The sequence below is a fragment of the Talpa europaea genome (assembly GCF_964194135.1).
Source record: "Talpa europaea genome assembly, chromosome: 5".
NCBI lineage: Eukaryota > Metazoa > Chordata > Mammalia > Eulipotyphla > Talpidae > Talpa > Talpa europaea.
In genome coordinates, this window is record NC_140071.1 from 27,951,558 (window position 1) to 27,972,290 (window position 20,733).

Consider the following 20,733-nt stretch of genomic DNA (forward strand, 5'->3'; position numbering starts at 1 on the left):
GTGCTAATGAGTGCTACTTCTATCACAGGTTGTGATGTTGGCCAGGGGGTTGCAAAGTGTGGGTAACTGAATACTGGGGTTGAGTTGCCAGCTGAACACTTTTTCATGGAACACCATTTTTATGACTTACAGATTATGGTTATTTGGTGTCAGACATTTGCAGAAATTCTCTTAAAAATGAACAAAGTAAACCTATCATTTCAAGGTAAACAATTGGTAGAATTGTTGTGATAACAAAAGCCTAGCTTTCAAGCAAAAGTTGGTACCTTGGAAAACTGGCATGTACACTGTAAGTTTGATAGCTTCCTGATATAGAAAGTGTTTTCCAATAAAATTAGTGGTGAAATGAACAAATGTGATTTTTTGATATTGTGTAATGAAGTGTGCCATTTAGAAGATATTCATAACTAAATGAACAAAACTTTTTCAAATGACCATGCAAGGTATTATAAAATAAGGCAAGACTAATGAATTTTAATACTTTAGAATACAAAAAATTCATTGATGTGGGGACAAAGTCTATACTGCAGCTAATTTTTAGAAAACTGGTTTAGCAATTTTCGGTGTAGTATCAAAGTATCTACAATTATTCGAAAGGTTATTGAAATATTTCCTTTTCTAACTGCATATCTATATAAGGAATATTGTTTTCATATAATTCAATCAACATATTGCAACAGATTAAATGCAGAAGTAGATGTGGGAATTCAGCAGTAGTCTCTGAAGTTTCTATTAATATATCAAATAGATTTGCAAAACAATGAAGAGCAATGCTGCTATTCTCCATGCAATTGTTTTTTTTTGGAAAAGACTATTTTAAAGTAAAAATATGGTATTTATGTTGACATGGAAATATAATGGATTGATTTTACTTTAAATGAATAAATATTTTCTCAAAAATTCCTCAGTTTTAATTTCTAATGTCCTAAATATAGAGAGGTGTAACTCACATGGACAAAGTTTTTTGGATCTTTTATGACTTTTTTGAGTATTAAAGGGTCTTGAGAACAAAAAGTTTGAGGACTGCTGATTTAGGCAAAAAGATTAAGAAACTATGCCATAAAGGGAAAAGGAAAGAGAGAAAAAGGAAAGAAGAGATTAAAGTTCAGTGAATTAGGCTGACTGATGGACTTAGACTTGCTACTAATATTTTACCCCATAGAGTCAAGAACATATGGCAAACGAGCCTACGTTATAGTTGGGTTAGTACAACAGCAATTAAAAAATTGCCTCTTCTAGAAAAATTTAAAAAGAAAAAGTGAGTGGCTCCTGGTGTGCTCACCTGCTCTCTTGAGAGAGGAGTTTGACACAGGCTGTGTGGCCACAGTACAGGGCGTAGGCCAGGGGTGTGCTCTCATTAATGTCACGTAGGTTGCTGTCCATGCCCAGCTCCAGCAGGGACTGCACACATTCTGCCTTCCCTGCAGCTGCAGCCCAGTGTAGAGGTGTCCTGGGGAACCACATGGGAAAAACAGCATCTGAGCACGGAATGGTACAGATTGCTTAGCTGGAAAAATCAACAGTATGCATTATATGGGGCTTAAGGATGATAGCATACATGCATTGGGGCCTGTCCTCTAGCTGTAAGAATCCTCTGGCTTTCCATTTTTTCTGGGCTTTCTGAGAATTTCCTAGAAGAGGAAGTAGGTCAAAGGGTATGAATAATTTTAAGGCTTCTTTGTAAATTAGTGCCAAACTGCTTTTCAGGAAGAGCAACTCAATTAGTCCTCCTACCAGTTATGTTCCTACATCTTCCTAAACATTGAATATTATCAACATATTTAAAAATATTTGCCAGTTTGGTTAAGCAAAATGATACTTCAGTGTTGTTTTCTTTTGTATTTTTAAAATTAACAGTGAGGTTGAACTTTTGAAATAAATGTTGCTTTGCCATATATTTCCTCTTAAAATGACCTTTAATGCCCTTTGCCCATTTTTTCAATTTCTTACAAATTTACATGAGCCCTTTACAAATTAAAGGTATCAATCTTTTGTAGGTTATGTAAACATTTTGTTTATGTAACAAAATAAATATAATTTGTTACATCACTTTTTATATTTTAGTGATTTTCCATTAAAAAACTAAAAAAATACTTAATTACATGTGCATTCTTTCTTCCATAATTTTATTCTTAGAAAGCCCTCATTAGTCAGAAGATAAACAAATATTTATCAATATTTATGATCATTATTGAAGATAAAAACCCAGAGAATGGGAGAAAATTATTTGCAAGTCATATATCCAACAAAGGACTTATACTCAGAATGTATAAAACCTTTCAAAATTGAATAATAAAAAGCACAATCCAATCAAAATTAGCAAAAAATTAAAGCAAGTACTTTATCAAAGAATATGTTTGAATGGCAAATAAGCACATGAAAAAATGCCCAATGACATTTGTCCTTAGAGAAATGCAAATTAAAACTACAACAAGATACCACTCTCTACCTATTAAAATGGGTAAAATAAGAAAGGAAACAAAACAAAAATCCTGGCAAAATCAATTGCTGCTGAAGACGTGGAGCAATATTGCTGGTGGAAATGCAAAATTGAAACAGCCACTTTAAAATCCTTCATTAGTGACTCTAAGATTAAACACGCACTTACCAAATAATAAAACTATCTCACTTCTAGATATTTATCTAGAGAAATGAGATCTTACGTTCTCCCTGTTATGTGAATGTTTATAGTGACATTATTCATAACTGCCAAATGGGAAACAATCCAATGTCCTTGAACAGATGAATGGTTAAACAAAGTTGATTCATCCATACAATGGGATACCACTCAGTAATAAAAACAAACAGCCTGCTGACTTATAGAACAACACAGGTGAATTTCAAATGCATTCTGCTAAGTGAAATGTGAATCTCAATTTCAGATTACAAAATGTACATTCTGGAAAAGGCAAAGCCATAAAGACAGAGAACTAATCAGTGGTGCCAGATCTTAGAGAGGAGAGAGTACTGGATTACAAGCCTGAGTGGCAGAGTTGATGGAACTGTTCTCAGTCGTGTTTCTGGTGATAACATGAATCTATGCACATAATGAAAGTAAATTTTACTAAATGTGTATAAAAAGGAAATCATTATTTTCTTGTGGATTTACTTGGATTAAAAAAAAAAAAAAACAACAAACCTGCTTCTGTGGTATGTGAGGTGAGGGATGCAGCCAAACTGACAGTTTTTCTAATACTTAGCTAACTTTTCTCAACACCATTTATTGATGTGGCAGAATCATATTTTGAGATCCTAAAGTATGTGTGTATTTTCCTATCCTTTCTCTTTGCTCATTAAAGGAGATTGTTGACCTTGTGCTCAACCTCAGGGGAGGAATAGAAGGACATGCAAGAGAAATAATCAGTATCTTTCTGTTTCCAAAAGCCAAATCCAGAACTAAGAGAAGACTTGGAGCAAAGCCTTTTTCAATAGTAGAGAGTACCCCCCTTAGCTATCAAGGTGGGTATGATGAGAGGGTGGTAAGAGCGTAAAGGACTACTGGACCTAAGAGCAAACCAGAAACTGGCTTCCTTGGCATAGCTGCTGGGAAGTAGAGGATGTCTCTGTGTGGTATGCAGAGAATGAGACCACAGGAGGTAAGAAGAGACACAGGACAAGACAAGATGATAGTCTATTGAACAGAATTTCCCATAAAGAGAAAGGTTATTCTTCCTGTCCCTCTGAAAAGGAACAATTCCAGGGTGGGAATGGTGTATGTAGAAGGCTTTATCTCGGCTTTGTCCTGGGGTTTGAAACCTGGGCATAAGGCATTCTTTAGATAGCTCTCATGGAAGGCTGGGGGCTGGTAAGAAAAGTGCTCATTTGGGGCTTTCAGGAAAGGGGCTTGGGCCTTATTATTTGGAGAGTAACCATGTCCACAACATGGCCAGAGTCCCCATGTGTAGATTGTGTTCTCTGTACTCTCTTCTTGTTATGCCAGGGGCAGTAATTTGAGGACACTTAATAGGACCATATATTTTTTTCAATATAGTGATCAATCACACTGCTTATTTGAATATGTGACAAATATGATTTATTCCATTCTATATGAGAGACACCTCCAGCTAATATTTTTTATGAAACAAGATGAGGCCCCAGCCAGAATATGCCCTCCTGTTGAGAGAATATATTGCCAATAAATTAAGTAGATGGAGGGTTGAACATCAATCTAGTCAGGTTTACCAACACGTGAAAATTCACTCTGGAGCACTATGTAATATTCCTTAGTGACAATGGCTGAGATGTGAACTGTTAAAATTTTCTGACCATTGACATGGAAGAGGAAGTCAAAAAGAATGGGGGAAACTTAAACTTCTAACTAATTAACACATAGAGCTTTTGTGGGTAGTTTGTAGTATCCTATTTCAAGTTAACTAAGCCAAAGTTCCTTTGTCATCTTAAGTTTTAGGATAGTCCTGCAAACATAACAAACTGGTCTAACTTATCACAGTGAGGAGTGTTGGGACCTCATGATTCAGAAGAAAAGCGTCAGAAACAAGCAGAAGGCTAATGAGGTGGTCTCTGAAGGGCAGGAGGTGATGGTTACAAATGTGCAGTATTGGCTGAGGGAACAGTAGCCAAGGAATGACTTATGAAACATATAAATTTCCCTAGAAAATTCTCAGAAATATGTAGAGAGGAGAATGTGATAAAATACTGTCCTTCCTGAGGATAAGTAAATATTAAAGTGTGACCTCATAGACTGATAAAATTTGGAATCTTTATGTAAACAAGCTACTTCTGTATTCTGTGCTCTGTTATAAATGTCACAGATATATGATGTGTTTTAATTTCCAGGAGAATGAGTGCCACCATATTTCCCCTCTACCTTTTTTTTTGTAAAAATTGCCTTTTTTTTCCTAACATTTCCTCGAAAACTTTCTTTTCACTAGGAAAAAGAAGATGGAAAGGGAAGTCATCATTATTGCAATTGCCTAAAGTACTTAGCCCCCCAAATTGTGAAAATTTCTACTACTAATACAAACATCTAGTTTTAAACTGATAAGAAAACTTGATCTTAGCCAAAGACTGAGTGACAATAAAAACTTAGTTTTAATGTGAAGGCACAGGTATTTGGAGTGCAAAAAGTGTAAAATGAAATGGAGGGCAGAATTTAAATAGGCATGAGACACTTTGGTTGAGCACGTGAACAAGAATTAGACCTCCCCATGGAGATTTTGCTTCATTGCACTTTTTTTCTTTCCTTGGTTTTATTTTCTTCTCTGAGGCCTGGGAGCATGGGGTGGTAGATCTATTTTGCAAAGTGTTTAATAATGTAAAATGGGAAATAAATTTATTCATTGCTAGTTTTAGAAGTATTTTTCAGTAGCAGACTTTTCTCCAAACTGTCTTTCTTAAATTTGTCCTTTTCTTCTCTTCTCAGATCATTTACCATTTTTACTCATGTAACTAATATATGTCTACTTAGGATCAACATCTACTCGAGACAAAGGTCTACTTTTAAATTTTTAATTAAAGTCATTACCTTTACAGTATCCAGCTTTTGAGACTTAAATGAAACCCAAGAATTTCTTTCCCCTTGTGTTATAAGAATATCAGGTACCAGGTGGGGTATCTAAAAATCATGATAAATAAGAGGCTAATTTTATACTTCAACAAAAGAGGGTTAAAAAAATCCTTATTTTCAATAATCTTGCCTGTTGTAATATTGTTCTTATATTATTATAGAATCAATGCTTAACTAAATCAAAAGTTAGATGGCATTGCCATTGAAAAGCAAGAATAGGTGGTTATGGATGAATGGTATTGTAAGTGAAAAGCTCCAGTTTGGAAGACAAGGGTACAACTCGTGATAATTTTGTTGCTAACTACCTTTATGTCAGTACATCTTTACTGATTAGGAAGAAAGGTCATATAAAACTAGTTCTAAAGACAGAGCCTCTATCTATGCCATTAAGTAGATAAATGGATAACTAGAACTTGTTGACTTTATGGCATCCAGGAATGAAGAAAAAAAAAAAGACTTACTGTTAAGAACAAAAAGAAGCTGTTCTATAGCAAGCCTTCTGAGAATAGTGAGGACGTTTAGCAAAAACTGGAAAATCTGACAATACTGTAGAGTCACAGCTTTTTTCTCCATAACAATGATTTTTCCTGTCCTGACTAAAATAGAGTCATTTTTATTGTCACAAGTGCATGTGTAAATATTACTGGCAACAAGGTTATTATCCTTATAGGATAACTCCATAACTATGCTCTTTATTTTGAAATTAATATTTGGAGAAGATGACTGGTAGTTCCCAACACTTTCTGAGTTGCCATGGATACCTGTCATCCACATCCAGAGCCTGCAGGTTGCACTCAGGGACTCTTGCCAGTTCGCTTATGATGTCGCTGAAGCCTGCTGCTGCTGCGATATGCATGCAAGTCTTTCCACTCTCATCATCATAGTTGATTATGGATGGACCTTGGTGATGGCTCAGAATGATGGAACACAGAATTCGATTTCCACTCTGGAAAACGCAATCAAAGAAAGCTCATTATGTACAACCCAGAGCTCTTTTCTATGCATGTTAAGATAAAAACACAAACTAAACAAAAAAAGAAACAGATACTCTATCAAGCCCTCCTACAAATTTCCACTTGTCTCATGTCACTGCAGGGATTTTTATCTGCCAATTTGTCTTACATAATTAGTGATCCAAGGAGGACTGGAGTTAAATACAGGTATAAATTGGCTGACATTGGAGCTAGCACATGGATGGATCCCCTAACAATAATTTGTTCACTAACTCTGTTTTGTTTCCCCTTTTACTGTGGAGGTTGACTATGCAGGCAACATCTGAGTTATTTATTTATTTATTTATTTATTTATTTATTTATTTATTTATTTGCAATTGAGAAGAAAACGGTACATATCCTCTTTCTAAAAAATTAATTTATTTTTTACATCATTGTTCATTTTTAAACAATATTTGCTCCCCTCCCTGCAGAGTTAACTTAATGTTAACAAAATAACTATGATGAGTCTTGACTGGTGGTATAATGATGAAGAAAATGATCTAGTTACGGGTAAATTGCTATATGTTACATGAAATTTAATCATCAAAAATCCTTTGTGAAAGGAAGTGTATAATAAGTAGCTAATTAAGAAATAAACCAAGTATGAGAGTGAAAGAATTTTAGGTAACGTGTAAGTTGGGGCCATCTTTCTGTAGACCTTTCCTGAGGTTTTTGTCTCATCTTTGAAGGGAGACTATACTAAATTCTTTTCAGTCACTGTCTTAGCCTTAATAACCACCAAGTTTTCTTTTGGGGGTGTCCTAAGTCTCTTCAACTTAAAATGAACAAGTAAATGTCATGTGTATTGCTGGCATTGAATATTTTTCATTGAACTAAAAAAAAAAAAAAACACCATTGCATAAGCTTTTGTAATACAAGATGACAATAAACTTCAGTAGCCAGTAAAAGAAATTGTAGTTTTATATGATACCATGGAGAGTCTAATCTTTCAGATTTTTCCTGAGATCTATGGAAGATTAAAAAACAATTCAAATAATTCATTAGCATTTCAGTTTTAACCAGAAGGGGATCCTGTATCTTCATCAGAAAGACTCCACAGGGAGACCTTGTAACTGCGTACAAGAGCTTCTGAGAGAATGAAGGTCCCTGGGAGGCATGACGAACAGGTTCAGGAAATGGAAAAGTCATGCTGTGTTTCTAGAAGCCAGGAGCTAGGCTATGTGCCAGACTCAAGAACCCTGGGCAAGAAGAGAAAACTGAATTTTTTAAAAACTACAGTTCTGATAATAGTCTCAGTGTTGTTCAACAGCCACCTCATAATACATCTTCTCATGTAAAATTTCTTCTTGGTATTCTTCCCATTGTATTATCCCTGTTTATTTATCCCAGGGTTATTGTTTAGAACCTCTGAGTCTGTTTTCACAATTTTACTATGGAACAGCATTGTTGGGCTTTGCTGCTTCTCTTCTTTCTCTTCTCTTTCTGTTTGCACCTCCAGCTGTCTGGATGTTCCATTACTCATCTTGCTGCTGGCTTCACAATGAGCCATTACACAGACAGGATGCTTCCAATATCAGGGGACAGCAGCTGACACCAATTTTGAAACCAATTTCAGGACAAAGGACTGTGGAAACTCAAAGCTCTCAACTTGGAGCCCTAGAAGTATGCTGTGTGGGTGTTAAATGCTACAACTGGTGCCAGCTGCATAATTTGTGGTGTTCCCTGTTCAAATAGCAGGGGGAGAAAACTCATATCTTCCTTTCATGCTGTCTCTCTACCTATCATGGTGATTTTTATTTGCCATTTAGTGTCTCATTCCTTGGACTGGGGATTCTCACCACCAGTGTCCACAGGTACACCTTGCAGCTCAGCACTTGCTCCATCCTGACCCTCCCTGAGTCTCAGCCCAGACTCCTGCCAGGGGACTGAGAGCCTGCCCTGGGGAGGGAGGCAGGACTGAGTCAGGCTCCATTGTCCTATCACAGATTACATTACAAAACACAATTTCAAAGATAAATACTGAAAATTTCCAGATGGTGCACAGAGGCTTATGCTCCAAACTCAAGTCACCCTTTTGAGCATGGGCTCCCTGTGTGGCTGCCTTGGTCACATGCCTGTTAAGTGGTCCTTATCTACAGTCTTCTCCCTTCCCTTTCACTTACCTTCCCTCTTTTATCCTTTTCCTCCCTCCATTCTTCGCTTAATTGTGACTTTTAAATAATTTGGATTGGGGCTTCCCCGGTGCCACAGCTGGTTGAGCATTGTGCTGTGAAGCTGTCCGCAGCCTCTGCAGCATGGGTTCGATCCCTGCCAGCTGGCGAGAATCCCACATGGCACGGCAGACGTCTCTTGTCTTGCCCGCTGCTCCCCTCAGCAGTGTATTTCTGTCGTCTGCCTGTTCTGCTCCCTCCTCTGTCTCTGGTGAATCCTCTCACCCTCCCACGCCTTTGGCCTGTACCCCAGCTCTTGTATAAAAATAAATAAATCTTTAAAAATAAATAAATAAATAATTTGGATCAATTGGGTAAGTTGTATGGCATGCCTGTGACTGAAATAGGCTACATTGAATATATTTAAGCTTTCTAGGATTCTTTCACATGATATTACTAAGCCTATTTTGTATGGATCTCTAATAGATTCAAAATAATCACGATCTCTCTCAGGAAGAAAACAGAAGTGAAAAAAGTGTCAGTAGTTCAATGAATTTGTATTGTTCATGATTTTCTGGAAGAGTAGAAGAATTCCGGTTGCCATGGTGTCTCAAAGGGCAACATGCGAGGTCATACTTCTCCCTCTTTGTGGAAGAGGGAACATTAAGCACAGATGGAAAAAATCAAAACCTGCTCCTTGAAGTCTATCTTCCGTCTGTCCTGATCTTCAGAAGAGTTATTTTTGAGTGGACATTGCTGCCCAGGATCATTGAGTCCGCCTCTTCTGGGATCCTGACCAACAGGCCTACTTAGTTCCCTGGAAGCTGGAGTATTAAACAGTTTCTCTGTGTGAAGACACTCCCACCCCTTGCCTTTTCCTCCAAAATGTCTTTCTACTGAATTTTCCTGTCACTTTATTCTGACAACAAATGCACATAGTAAATACTTTATCACCCCATAGGGTAGGGAGAAAATGGAGGCACAGAGGTATTAAGTTACTTGTCCAAGGTCACAGTCAAGATATGGCAGCACTAGGATGGACAGTCTGTCTGCAGACACAACACCACTGCCATTCTGCCTACAATAAAAACCATGGTCTAGCTATTTGATCCTATATGTTCACATGAGGGAAACAAAAGTGAAAAATGCTGTTTAGCCCAGCAACATCAGTAGCAGTGATGCGGGCCTTGCCAACTGAGACCTGCTGTAAATTAAACATGAGGTGCTTTAAAAGCATTTCTGAAGAGGGTTGTCATGGTGCAGCCTCTCAAGAATTTGAGAGCACCCCAGAGAGCACCATCTGTGAGCTGAGGCCCTGGCTCAGTGGTCTCCTGGGAATAGCACTCCCTTCTTGGCAAGCTGGGCTGAGAATCAGCCAAAGGTAGGCTCCAGGCCTGAGAGGCCAGGAAGCATCTCTGAGACCAAGAGAACCAGGAGAGAAGATATGGGATATTGCCCATTTGGACCTTGGGAAGAATGGAGAGTGAGGTTACATTTGGTGGAAATGCGGTTTAATAGAGGAAATAACAATATTGTACAAATTCTCTTCTTATGGAACTCTAGAATTCTGCATTGGGTAGCCAGATGAAGATTATAGTTTTGTTTGTTTCTGTTGTATGTGCCCACAAAGTTGCCTTCATGTGCTGAAAAATACTGGAAACTACTGAGTCTTAGCCATGTTTTCTTTAACACAGAAGGGTTAGGAGTTGGAGACATCTGTCTCATAAGAAACAATGCCAAGAAGAAAGTTGAATTAGGATATAATAAGTAACTATAGGGAGAACTGAAAAAAGGTAAATGCTAATATCCTGATTAAGTGACATTCCAAGGAGTTTTAGTGTGAGATTTAGGACTAGTTGGTTGTTGACATATGTCCGGGGAATGAGTTCGATGGTGGTTTCTTGGAGGTAACTCCAACCTCCTTCCTTCTTCTCAGAGTAGGGACCTGTTTCCATTACTTGTCCCTTGAGGGTAACTATAAAGTAGAGGCTAGGGTTTTACGTCACATGGCCCTCTAAAAGGGATGGTTAGTTTTGTAATCTGAGAACTCTAGCCCATCAGTGCTGCTGGAGCCAGATGCATTAGGCTAAAACAGCTGGAGATCTACCAGTCTATAAAGAGTGAACATTTGAGAGCTGAGGGCTTATGTGAATCAGAGAGAAAAGTGCCCAATATGCTTGCTTAGAGCCTGGACCTCCTTTGTGGTTAGCCCTCTTTGGATCCAGGTTTTCAGCTTGGCCTGACTTCAGAGGCTGCTGTACCCAAAATCTGGGACTGACTCTCCCGGAGAGCAAAAGGAAAATGGAAAAGGTGAGGGTGATGGTGCAGAGTAACCCTCAGTCACTGAGCTACTTTATTTCATAGATGTTCTAAAATTTAATATCTCTCTCTCTATATAAAACAGTCAACAACCACTTCTTTTCTTGCTGCATTAGTATGTAGAAGGGGGTCTAGCTTCTGCTTCTAGCTGTCTGGCAAGACAAAAGTCTCCAGGATATCTCTACATTGTCTTTGTTAAACCTAAGACTGGGAATTTTTCTGCTGAATTGGCACTTAGCAAAGAGTAACTATCAATAAATATTTGCTGAACAATGAACAAATAAATGGGTAAAACAATCTTTACAAACAATGGACAAAGCCAAATAGAATAGAATTTTACCCATGCTTTCTCTTTCTTTTCCTCATTATCTCTCCTTACTATGTTTCCCCCTTTATCTTTACTTATATTTATTTATTTTACTCTGAGGGGAATCTCTGTTTCTTCTTCTTCAACCCTAAGCCCTTCTTCTCTATATCCAAGCTTTGGGGAGCTGACACACCTCAGGCCACTTTAATGCAGGTTAACCTTCAGCACTCTAGTTTCCTAAGCAGGTCAGTCTGTGCTTGTAGGTTAAAGGATTTCACAAACTTGACTTTCTCTTTGTTTACTTTAGGCTTGTCTGGCTTTGTAGTCTTTCTTTTATCAAGCACTGAGTCATGTGACCCTGGTGGCTGGGTAGGTGCAGGGTGTACTTGGGCAAATAACAACCTCCTGGTGCAAATGACAACCTTCATGTCTCCACCTATGAACTGAAAGTTTGTACTAAATGACATATGTGATCACTTCCAGGTGTAACATTCTTTTTCCTTATGAACTGAACCCACTGGTATGTGATATTTACAATTACCTTTTGGCATTCTGAAAATATTTAGAACTGAAGTATATTTATAGGATTTTCATACAATTCAAATAATTAACCACAGATCTAGGTCACCAGAGGGAGAAGAAAGTTTCCGTGCTGCCCTAAGAGCTACAAAGATGGTGTGTGTGTGAGTGTTTAATTGTGTGTGTGTGTGTAATTCCCTTGACCACGTACCAAATGAACAAACTTAAAACAGTTGTTTTATATTAATGTAATTCTTTTCTTTCTGTACTCCTTTGAAAAATGCTCTAAAAGCAGCATTCTAAATAAACATTTTCAAGTTAGTGGAGAAAGGAGCCACGGGTAAAATTTGAGGGGCATCAGATACTTGTCTCTTTTATTGATCTGCCATCTTATCTAGCCTATAATTCCTATCATTAGGGAAAAAATCTGGTATTAAATGGTGTTAAGACTTAAATGGTATTAAGTCATTGCTCTTCTGGAAACCTTGGTGAAGATAAAAATGGTATTCCACAAAAAAGAATCCAAATCAGCCATTAATTCTATTGGTTTGAAATGTATAACTCCCTTGGCCTGAATTCAATGAATACCTCTTTGAGAGCCTAAGATTCACAGAGATCTCTTCTGAGTTTTAAGCCATCTAAATGAATATAGAACATTGTCCCTCAGCATACAATCTAGAAGGGCATCCCACTGATTATAACAACAGTCCCACAAGTAAGAAAGTGCTAGATGAACAATATGGAGGGAAAAATTCTGAAAGCGAGCTCAACAAAGGTAACATTTGGTTGTACCTTGATACATAAGAAGAAATAAGTAGAAATTCTGCAAGTAGAAGTGAGTGCAAAAAGAAAAATATTTCATCATAGGGAAGAGCATGACTGAATGGGGGTGGGGAGGGGCAGAATGAACCTGTATGATGTAGTGGAGGGATTATTAATTCAGTGTGACTGGGATAAAAACTATATGGGTTGAAGAAGGAAGGACAGGGAAATGGGGTGTGCTGGGGTGGGCAGTAGTTATTTACAGCATTATGTACACAAAATGTAATTCATTGACAGTTTTTGATATGAGGACAACAGTGACCATGATTGTCTTGGTGTAATAATAGCTATGTAGTACATTCCTCTGTGTCTTGTAGAAAGGGAACTTGGTCACAATGTGAAAATAGACTGGCGGAGGAAAGGCCTGAAAGTAGAAATACAGATACATAGATATTGATGGTAGAAACTTGATCTAAGGTGATGGTGGCTGCGTGAAACTGGCGGCACTTGCTCTTCCTGGTTTGTTCTCCATTTCCCCTCCTCCTGTTCTCCACTCTCTGGAATATATAAATTGCTTCAAATAGGCTCACCTGCCCTTTGGTTTCTGGCTAGGTTTGGCTAATTGAGTGGCATTTACAGGAGATGGATGTTGTAGAAAAGAGAGGTTGGAGTATTTGTCCTTTGGTTCTCTCCTTGCTGGGCTGCAGCTTGGTTGTCCCACCAAAGCCTTCATTTCGGTCCTGTGTCCTCTCCTATAGCTATAGCCTTTGCCATGTCTTAGTAACCACTCCCTCCCAGGTTCTTTTAGACCCAGAAGCCCTAAAAATCAACTGCTGTCATGTATAAACCTCTTCATGTATTTCTCCTCAGTTACTCTCACCTGAGTGGGTCTTTGACCTATATAATTGGAATTGAAAGGAGGTGACAGAGATGTGAGACTTGAGGAGGCAGAGCTGGGAGGTCTTGATAATGAACTGGACATGAAAGCCAGTAAGGTGGAAGCCTGTGGTGTGGGCCACTGGGAAAATGGGTGTGGTGAATTTACTCTGAATTGTCTGTGAGAAATTATGGGAAGATGACCAGTAAAGCTGGAAATGTGACTTAAAGTTTAAAAGAGAGTTCCAAACTTGTTACTGATATGAATTTTTTTTGAGTAGAATGATAGTTTGAATTCATAAGAACTGAAGGGTTTTCTGAGGAAGAGAGATGGAGAAAAAGATTGATGACTGAACTGCAGTGTTGAGGAGTGAAAAGGAGATGAGGTCAAGAGATACATGTGGAGACTCCTGATAACCTGATGTCATCACAGATAAGAACATGTATTTAGGGACTAAGATGCCATGGAGAGTGAATATAAGGGGGAGACAAGGCTCTGCTCAGAGTTACCCCAGATGGATGCAAGTAGAGGGCTCTCCTGGCAGAAGGGGGAGAGAGAGCAACAGCAACGGAGCCATAGGAGAGTGTTATCAGCTACCAACACATTTCTCAGCTACCTAGGAAACAGGAGCAGATGTGGAACTTAGTTTATTTGTAGGCTCAAACTTTCAAATCTTTACTGCTTTAGCTATATGAGTCAAATACAGAGGCTTTATTATGTGATCCCAGAAGGTCCAAGAGAAAAGCATAAACTTCAGTGAAAGGAAGGACAATTGGAAATAGACTCATTCATGTGGAAAAACTTTGAAAGAATACTGGTCCTGTGTATAAATCAACAAGAAGGCTAAGGAAGCTAAGTGTAATAAGGGTTTCAGCTGACATTTGGAATTACCCTTTGTCTTTTTTGAAGTGTAAAGGGCAGAACACACCACTTCTGAATTTTGCTAACCACAGGGAGGGAGAAGTTGTATGGTTCCCCTCCTACCTCTAATGTGATTCTTAACCTTTCACTGATAGTCACGCATCCTCATTGAGGAATTGAAGAAAGTTGTGGACTCCTTCCTTAGAAGTGCATGCCAACATACGCACACATACCCATACATGCACATGTAATATCACATACAATTATAGGGGTTTTAAATGGCACCTACCTTGTTAATCTTTTTACTCCTAATGCCAGATACACAATAGGTGTTCAAGAATAATTTATTCAACGATTTGAATAAACAAATGAATGAGAATTATACAAATTCATGATCAAAATGCAACTATATTAGAAAGATCTTGGCATCCATTAATATGAATGCATATTATGAATTTATCATATTTCATAAGAAGTTACTATTTTAGTGGTTTTCAGTTTCACCTGCACATTACAGTCTGGGAAGGAGAAGCTTTAAAAAATATTGATGTCTGAGTCCCAACATAGAACAATTGTCTAAAGATCTAAGAGCATGTGGTACTGGTATCAGTCTTGTTTAAAAATACTTCAGATGATTCTAATGTGCAGTTAAGACTGAGGTTAATATAACAAGTTAAAAACGGAATCATTTAGATGCAGCAATTCTACTCCTTGGTATTTATTCAAAGAACACAAAAAAACTAACTCAAAGGGATAGATGCGCTACTCTGCTCATTGCAGCACTATTTACAATAGCCAAGTAATGGAGACAACTTAAGTGCCCAAGGTCAGATGAATGGGTTAGGAAGATGTGGTATAAATGCACAATGGAGTACTTACTCACCTAGAAAAAGAGATGAAATCTTGCATGTGCTATAACATGGATGGAAATGGAAGGGATGATGCTATTATGAAATAAATCAGAAGAAGAAAGACAAACAATTCACTCATATTTGGAATATAAAGAACAAAACAAAGGAACAGACTAAACAAATAAACCCTAGAAATATGATGTTCAAGTGAGGTTAGAGGGGCAGGGTAGGGGTGGGTAGCAAAATGGGAAGCAGGCCAACTCCTCTATGGTGGAGGATTATGGGTGCTTCTGTGGTGGGTATGGTGTGGTAACATCCATCTGAAGAGGAGTGAACCTATTTCCCTAAGTCATATACTGTTGTAAACCAATGTTACCTAAAAAAAAAAAAAGTTACAAAAAAAGGTGGTGTTATCTAGTAGAGAGAAGAAATATGAAGATGTGGGTAAGGTAGCTAAGCTTTCATAGAGGAAGTCAGGTCAGGAACCATAATGAAAACAATAATGTTTTCTAATTACATAACACATTACATATCACTGTCACATCCATGAACTCATTCTATACCAAGATAAACAGATAGTTAAGACAAGCAGAAATTGGTGATTTTTTTTTAGCCCAAGTCAGGTCTATCAGTACAAACTCAGATCTTCTGAGTTGGGTCCATTGCTCTGATTTTGCCAAATTGACCCTTTAAAGATAAGCTCGGGAGTTCTTCCCTTCAAAGAATCCAGCTTAGAAAGTCTGGAGTGGGGTCTGGGAATCTATCATTTTACAATCACTGTGGATAATTCCACATCAGTGGCTCTAAACTGGGGGGGGAGTAGAAGATGGGGAAGGAGTTGGCCACAATTACCTGGGGAGATATGCACATATGTGAGCCCCATCCCAGATCTGTGGAATCGGCAGTAGGCGTGATGAGGGTAAACATGTAGAAAATGCTGATCCTGAACCCATTCTCAACTCTGCTGAGAACCCACATGCATGGGCCCCTTCCCGGTTGCCCAGGCAGGTTTCACCAGGCCATTGCTAAGGTGAGTGAACCCTGGCCAGCCAGAGGACTGGGCTGTAGGCAGACACTGGCATATGGAAGCAGGGCAGGAGATTAGATACTGAAAGTATATAGGAGGGTGTTAAGAGCAGGTGGGGATGATAAAAACAAGTTTTGCTTACTTCAGTTCTGCCAGGCCTGACCGAACTTGAAGACAAGTTAGGAGGGAACAAAACAGCAGTTTCCAAATCACTTGTGTTTTTCCCCTACCTCAGGCACACATGTCAATCCTGAAAGTGCCAGGTGCCTGTCTCTGCCTTTTGTGATACATGAAACTACTCTCGGGGCAGGGGGAGCCTCCTCTCATAAGGATCCTGGCAGCAGTTCAGCAAGGCTGCCTGTAGGTGCTGATGGAAATAACAGTGGGGGGAACGTCTGTGCTTAGGCATCAAAAGACAGAACAAGCAAGTTTGTTGGAAAGGATGCATCGTACCACTCCTCTCTGAAGGACTGAATAGATAACTTTTAGTCATTCCTTCTAAACAGAAAGCACTCCAGTAAATGCTGGCTATGATCTTTCTTTCAACTGCTTCTCAGTTTTGCTCTCTTTGGGCTATAGATCTCGGGGTTTGATTTGGATTGCTTTGGTCATGTATACCGATATAGACTCCCTTCTCTTATGCTGAGGTAGAGCATGGGCCATGATTTTCATTGTTCAGGGGTCACCTGGAATTACTCAGCTGTGGAAGATTTGGAAGAAGAGTCATGGTGCAAACACTTTGAAAGGATTTTCCTAGTAAATCTTTGAAGGTTTATCCCTGCATACTGTGAGTAAGTAGCAAATACTGACATAGAGAGAGAGAGAGGTGTGTGTGTGTGTGTGTGTGTGTAAGAATAAAGGCTCTGCCTGATATTCTTTAACTCCCCATCCAAGTATCATCTTCTCAATAATTGATGTTGCCAAATAACCTAAAGTGACAGGTTTTGTCTGAATATGAAAGGAGGGGAGTAGGGAAGAATGAATCTTATACTCGTTCTGTCATGCATATAAACTTATCAATGGTAGGGCTGGACCTTTAATAATTCCACCATTTAGATCTGACATACTCAGGTAAATGTTAACTTGTATGCCATTCAAAAAACTTGAGCCAAGTCCTCACCTGGACTGCCCAGTGGAGAGCTGTTTTAAAGTCTTTATCCACAAGGGTGGGATCTGCCCCCTTCTTCAGCAGCATTTGGGTATGTTGAGGCTGGTTGTGGAAAGCTGCCCAGTGGAGTGGTGTCATCCCCTACAAAATCACAAGCCGAGGCACACAGATGAGCACAGGCTATTAGGAAAGAAAACAGAGTTCACACTTTCTCCCTAGGCCCAAGGGATATTACCAGCTATGCAGGTTGCTGCCTGTCCATTCATTCATTCATTCATTCATTCCTTAAGCCATCATTCAGAAGATATTTATTCAGTTTCTGCTTTGTGCCAAGCAAGCAGGTGTTGAAAATACTACAAAGGAATAAGGTAAACAATTTCCTTGTCCTTAGGGAAATTAAATTGTAGTAGAGGAAGACAGGCAACGAATGTGCAAAATGGGTCAGAGGGTTTTCAGATTGCCGAATGCTGTGGAGAATGCACATAGGGTGCTCAGATAGGTAGAGATTGTTCTACATGGGCCTCCGTAAGATGGGTTGGAAACAGAGAAAACAAGCATCAAATTCATGGAAACAGGCACTGCAGACAGAAGTCATGTAGAATGTAATCTCCCACCATGAGGTAGAAGCTCTGTTCAGTGCAGTCTTCTCAGTGACTACAATGGAGACTAGAAGATGTTGAGTAATGAGAGATGGAGGGTGGGGAGAGCCATGTGAGATGAGGCTGGAGGGGGGAGGCAGAGGCTAATCCTGGGAGTTGGGATGGATAAGGCATAAGGATTTCATTAAAAGCCAATGGAAAGATAATGAAAGTTTTTAAGCAGATATTAACATGATCTGATTTATACTGTTAGGAGAAATCATTCTGGCAATGTGGAGAACAGATTTGAATGCTCTTTCAGAGCTTAAGGTCACACATTTTGGACAGCATTTAATAATAAAATGAGCTAGTCCTGGAAAAGCTCATTTTTACTGAAAGGCTTAGTATTATTTTGGAAAATACAATGAAAAGATGGTCTTTCATCCTTGTCTACTTTTCTCAATTACTTGAAATATATGACTCAAAATTAAGAGTGACTCCAAATTAATCTGGTAAAGGGAGCAAAGAACATAAGCATATTTATAATTTCTCCCTTTATAGCAATCTGTGCAGACAACATAAAGACAGGAATCACTACCTTGACCTCTCTGCTCCATCCAAGATGAGCTAAGTGGAGATGGGACTCAGTCTAGTTAGTTAGGAGTGCATAACTAATATGGCCCAGAACGAATATTCATTGATCCAGAGGCTTATGATTCTTAAATATCTCACTTAAACCTCCAAACAACCCCATGGGTTAAGTATTGCAGTGAGATAGCACAGCCAGTCTTCATTCCCTAGCCTTCTCTGCAGATTGGTGTAGCCCAGGAAATTGAATCCTGGCCACTGCATTGTGAACAGAAGGGCTCCTCCAGGCCTGCCTAGAAAACAAAATCCCTGCTGACTACAGAGGAAGGAATGCCACTGAATTGTAAAACATATGTAAAGAAATAAAGGTATAGCTAAAAATAAAAAGAAAGAAGAAAAATTGGGGGGAAAAAAGATGGTAGAACAATGTGATAAAAAAGCTGAGGACTCTGGCTGACAAAGTAGAACAGGACCACCCTGGTAAGCTAGCACTGGAGTATGACGTGAGAAAGAAATGAACTTTTATTGTGTTAGGCCACTGGGGTTTTGAGTTTGCTACAGCAGGTTGTCAACTCAGACAGGTACCACTGTCCTTTTTGTTTTATAGAAGAGGAAGCGAGGCTCTAGAGAAGTTCCTTTGTCTGTGACTAAACAAACAATTTAAACAAGGATTTGAGGTTTGTGGGACACTGGGTTTAGAATGTTAATTCCCCTCAACAAGTTCCATATTTCAACTGATTAAATTATGGCCTGCTTGGGCCTCCCCGGTGGCGCAGCGGTTGAGCGCTGGGTTGCGAAGCTGCCCGCAGCCTCTGCGGCGCCGGTTCGATCCCCGGCTGCTCCCCGGCCACCGGAGGAGGGTCCCACATGGCGCGCAGACCTCTCCTGCCGCCCGCTGCTCCCCTCAGCAGTGTACTTCGGTCCTTCTGCCTGCTCTGCTCCCCGCTCTGGCTCTGGTGAATTCTCTCACCCTCCCGCGCTTCTGACTGTACCCAGTGCATGTATAAACAAAAACAAACAAACAAATAAATAAATAAACAAACATGCCTCTATTTAAAAAAAAAAAAAAAATTAAAAAAAAAAATAAATTATGGCCTGCTTGGATGTTTCCAGGCTCAGTTCATATAACACTGAGCCTCCAGAGATACACTGGAGGGCTCTGAGAATATTTCAAGAAATTGGTTCCTGACAGGAAAGAATGCTGTCTAAAAGCAGAATTCTAGTTCTTATTTTGAATGCTAAATATTTACTTGGGATTCAGAACAGCTTAATGCATTTCAATAGGTTGTCTTCACTTTTAATTTGGACTGCTGGAATTAGAAATCTAAACTCAAGGAATCAGATTCCTTTTATTCTGTATGGACTCCCCCTTTCTCCATGCTGGATCCCATTTGTTTCAGTCATTGGCTTCATTATGAAGCACTGCCAGAATCCAGGGTTAAAAACATCAAAGACTATTTTGAAGCCACTGGACTATAAGCTTTTTGAAGTCACAGGAAGGCAGGGTCCTTGCTTGTGTATCTGAATTCCTGGAGTCTAGGTTCTCACTGAGTGTTTTGCTTTTGTAAAATCTGACTTTGCTCTTAAAAATCAGACACACGAGAAAGATAGAACCTGATTTCTCATTTGTGGAAAATGAACTTGTCTGATATGATATTGTTTGTCTATTTAGCTTTTCAACAACCAGTTCTTAGTTCCACTGATTTTTTATAGTCATTATTCACTATTTCATGTGTTTCTACTCTTATTTTTATTATTTCTTTTCTTCTACTAACTGTTGGACTTGTTTGTTCTTTTTAAGTTACTTTAGGGATAGTATTAGATTGTTTGAGATTTTTCTTAAGGGGATTTTTCTTAGTTCCCTTAAGACTACTTTTGGTACATCTCATAGATTCTGGTAGACCCCACCATCATTTTCTTTTCTCTCAAGGCTGATTTCCTTTTTCATCTAACTGTTAAGCAGCATGTTGTTTATCTCCACATATTTATAGTTTTCCCTGTTGTTGATTTCTAACTTTATGGCAATATGGTCAGAGAGAGAACTAGGTATAATTTCAGTGACTATAGTTTGACAATTGATTTGTGTTCCAACATGTGGTCTATCCTTGACAATGTTCCATATGCACTTGAAAAAAATGAGTATGCAGCAGTTTGTGGGTATTCTATAGATGTCTGTTAGACCTATTTGGTTTAGCTCCTCATTTAAGGCTATTATTTTCTTACCTATTTGTCTTCTGGATCTGTCCATTCTTGTAAGTAGGATCGTAAAGTCCCCTGGTATTATTGTATAGTTGCCAACATTT

General features: G+C 38.8%; 1 protein-coding gene across 1 annotated transcript in view; it reads right to left on the reverse strand.

Moving 5' to 3' along the window:
- Window positions 1–20,733, reverse strand: part of ANKRD55 (ankyrin repeat domain 55) — a gene marked incomplete at both ends in the record, with an annotated part of 90,185 nt that overhangs the window by 15,573 nt on the left and 53,879 nt on the right. Inside the window, 3 exons of the mRNA XM_084234165.1 lie at window positions 1,283–1,450; window positions 6,289–6,473; window positions 17,277–17,405. Of these exons, the coding sequence (XP_084090291.1) occupies window positions 1,283–1,450; window positions 6,289–6,473; window positions 17,277–17,405 (482 nt within the window). The remainder of the gene's footprint in view (window positions 1–1,282; window positions 1,451–6,288; window positions 6,474–17,276; window positions 17,406–20,733) is intronic.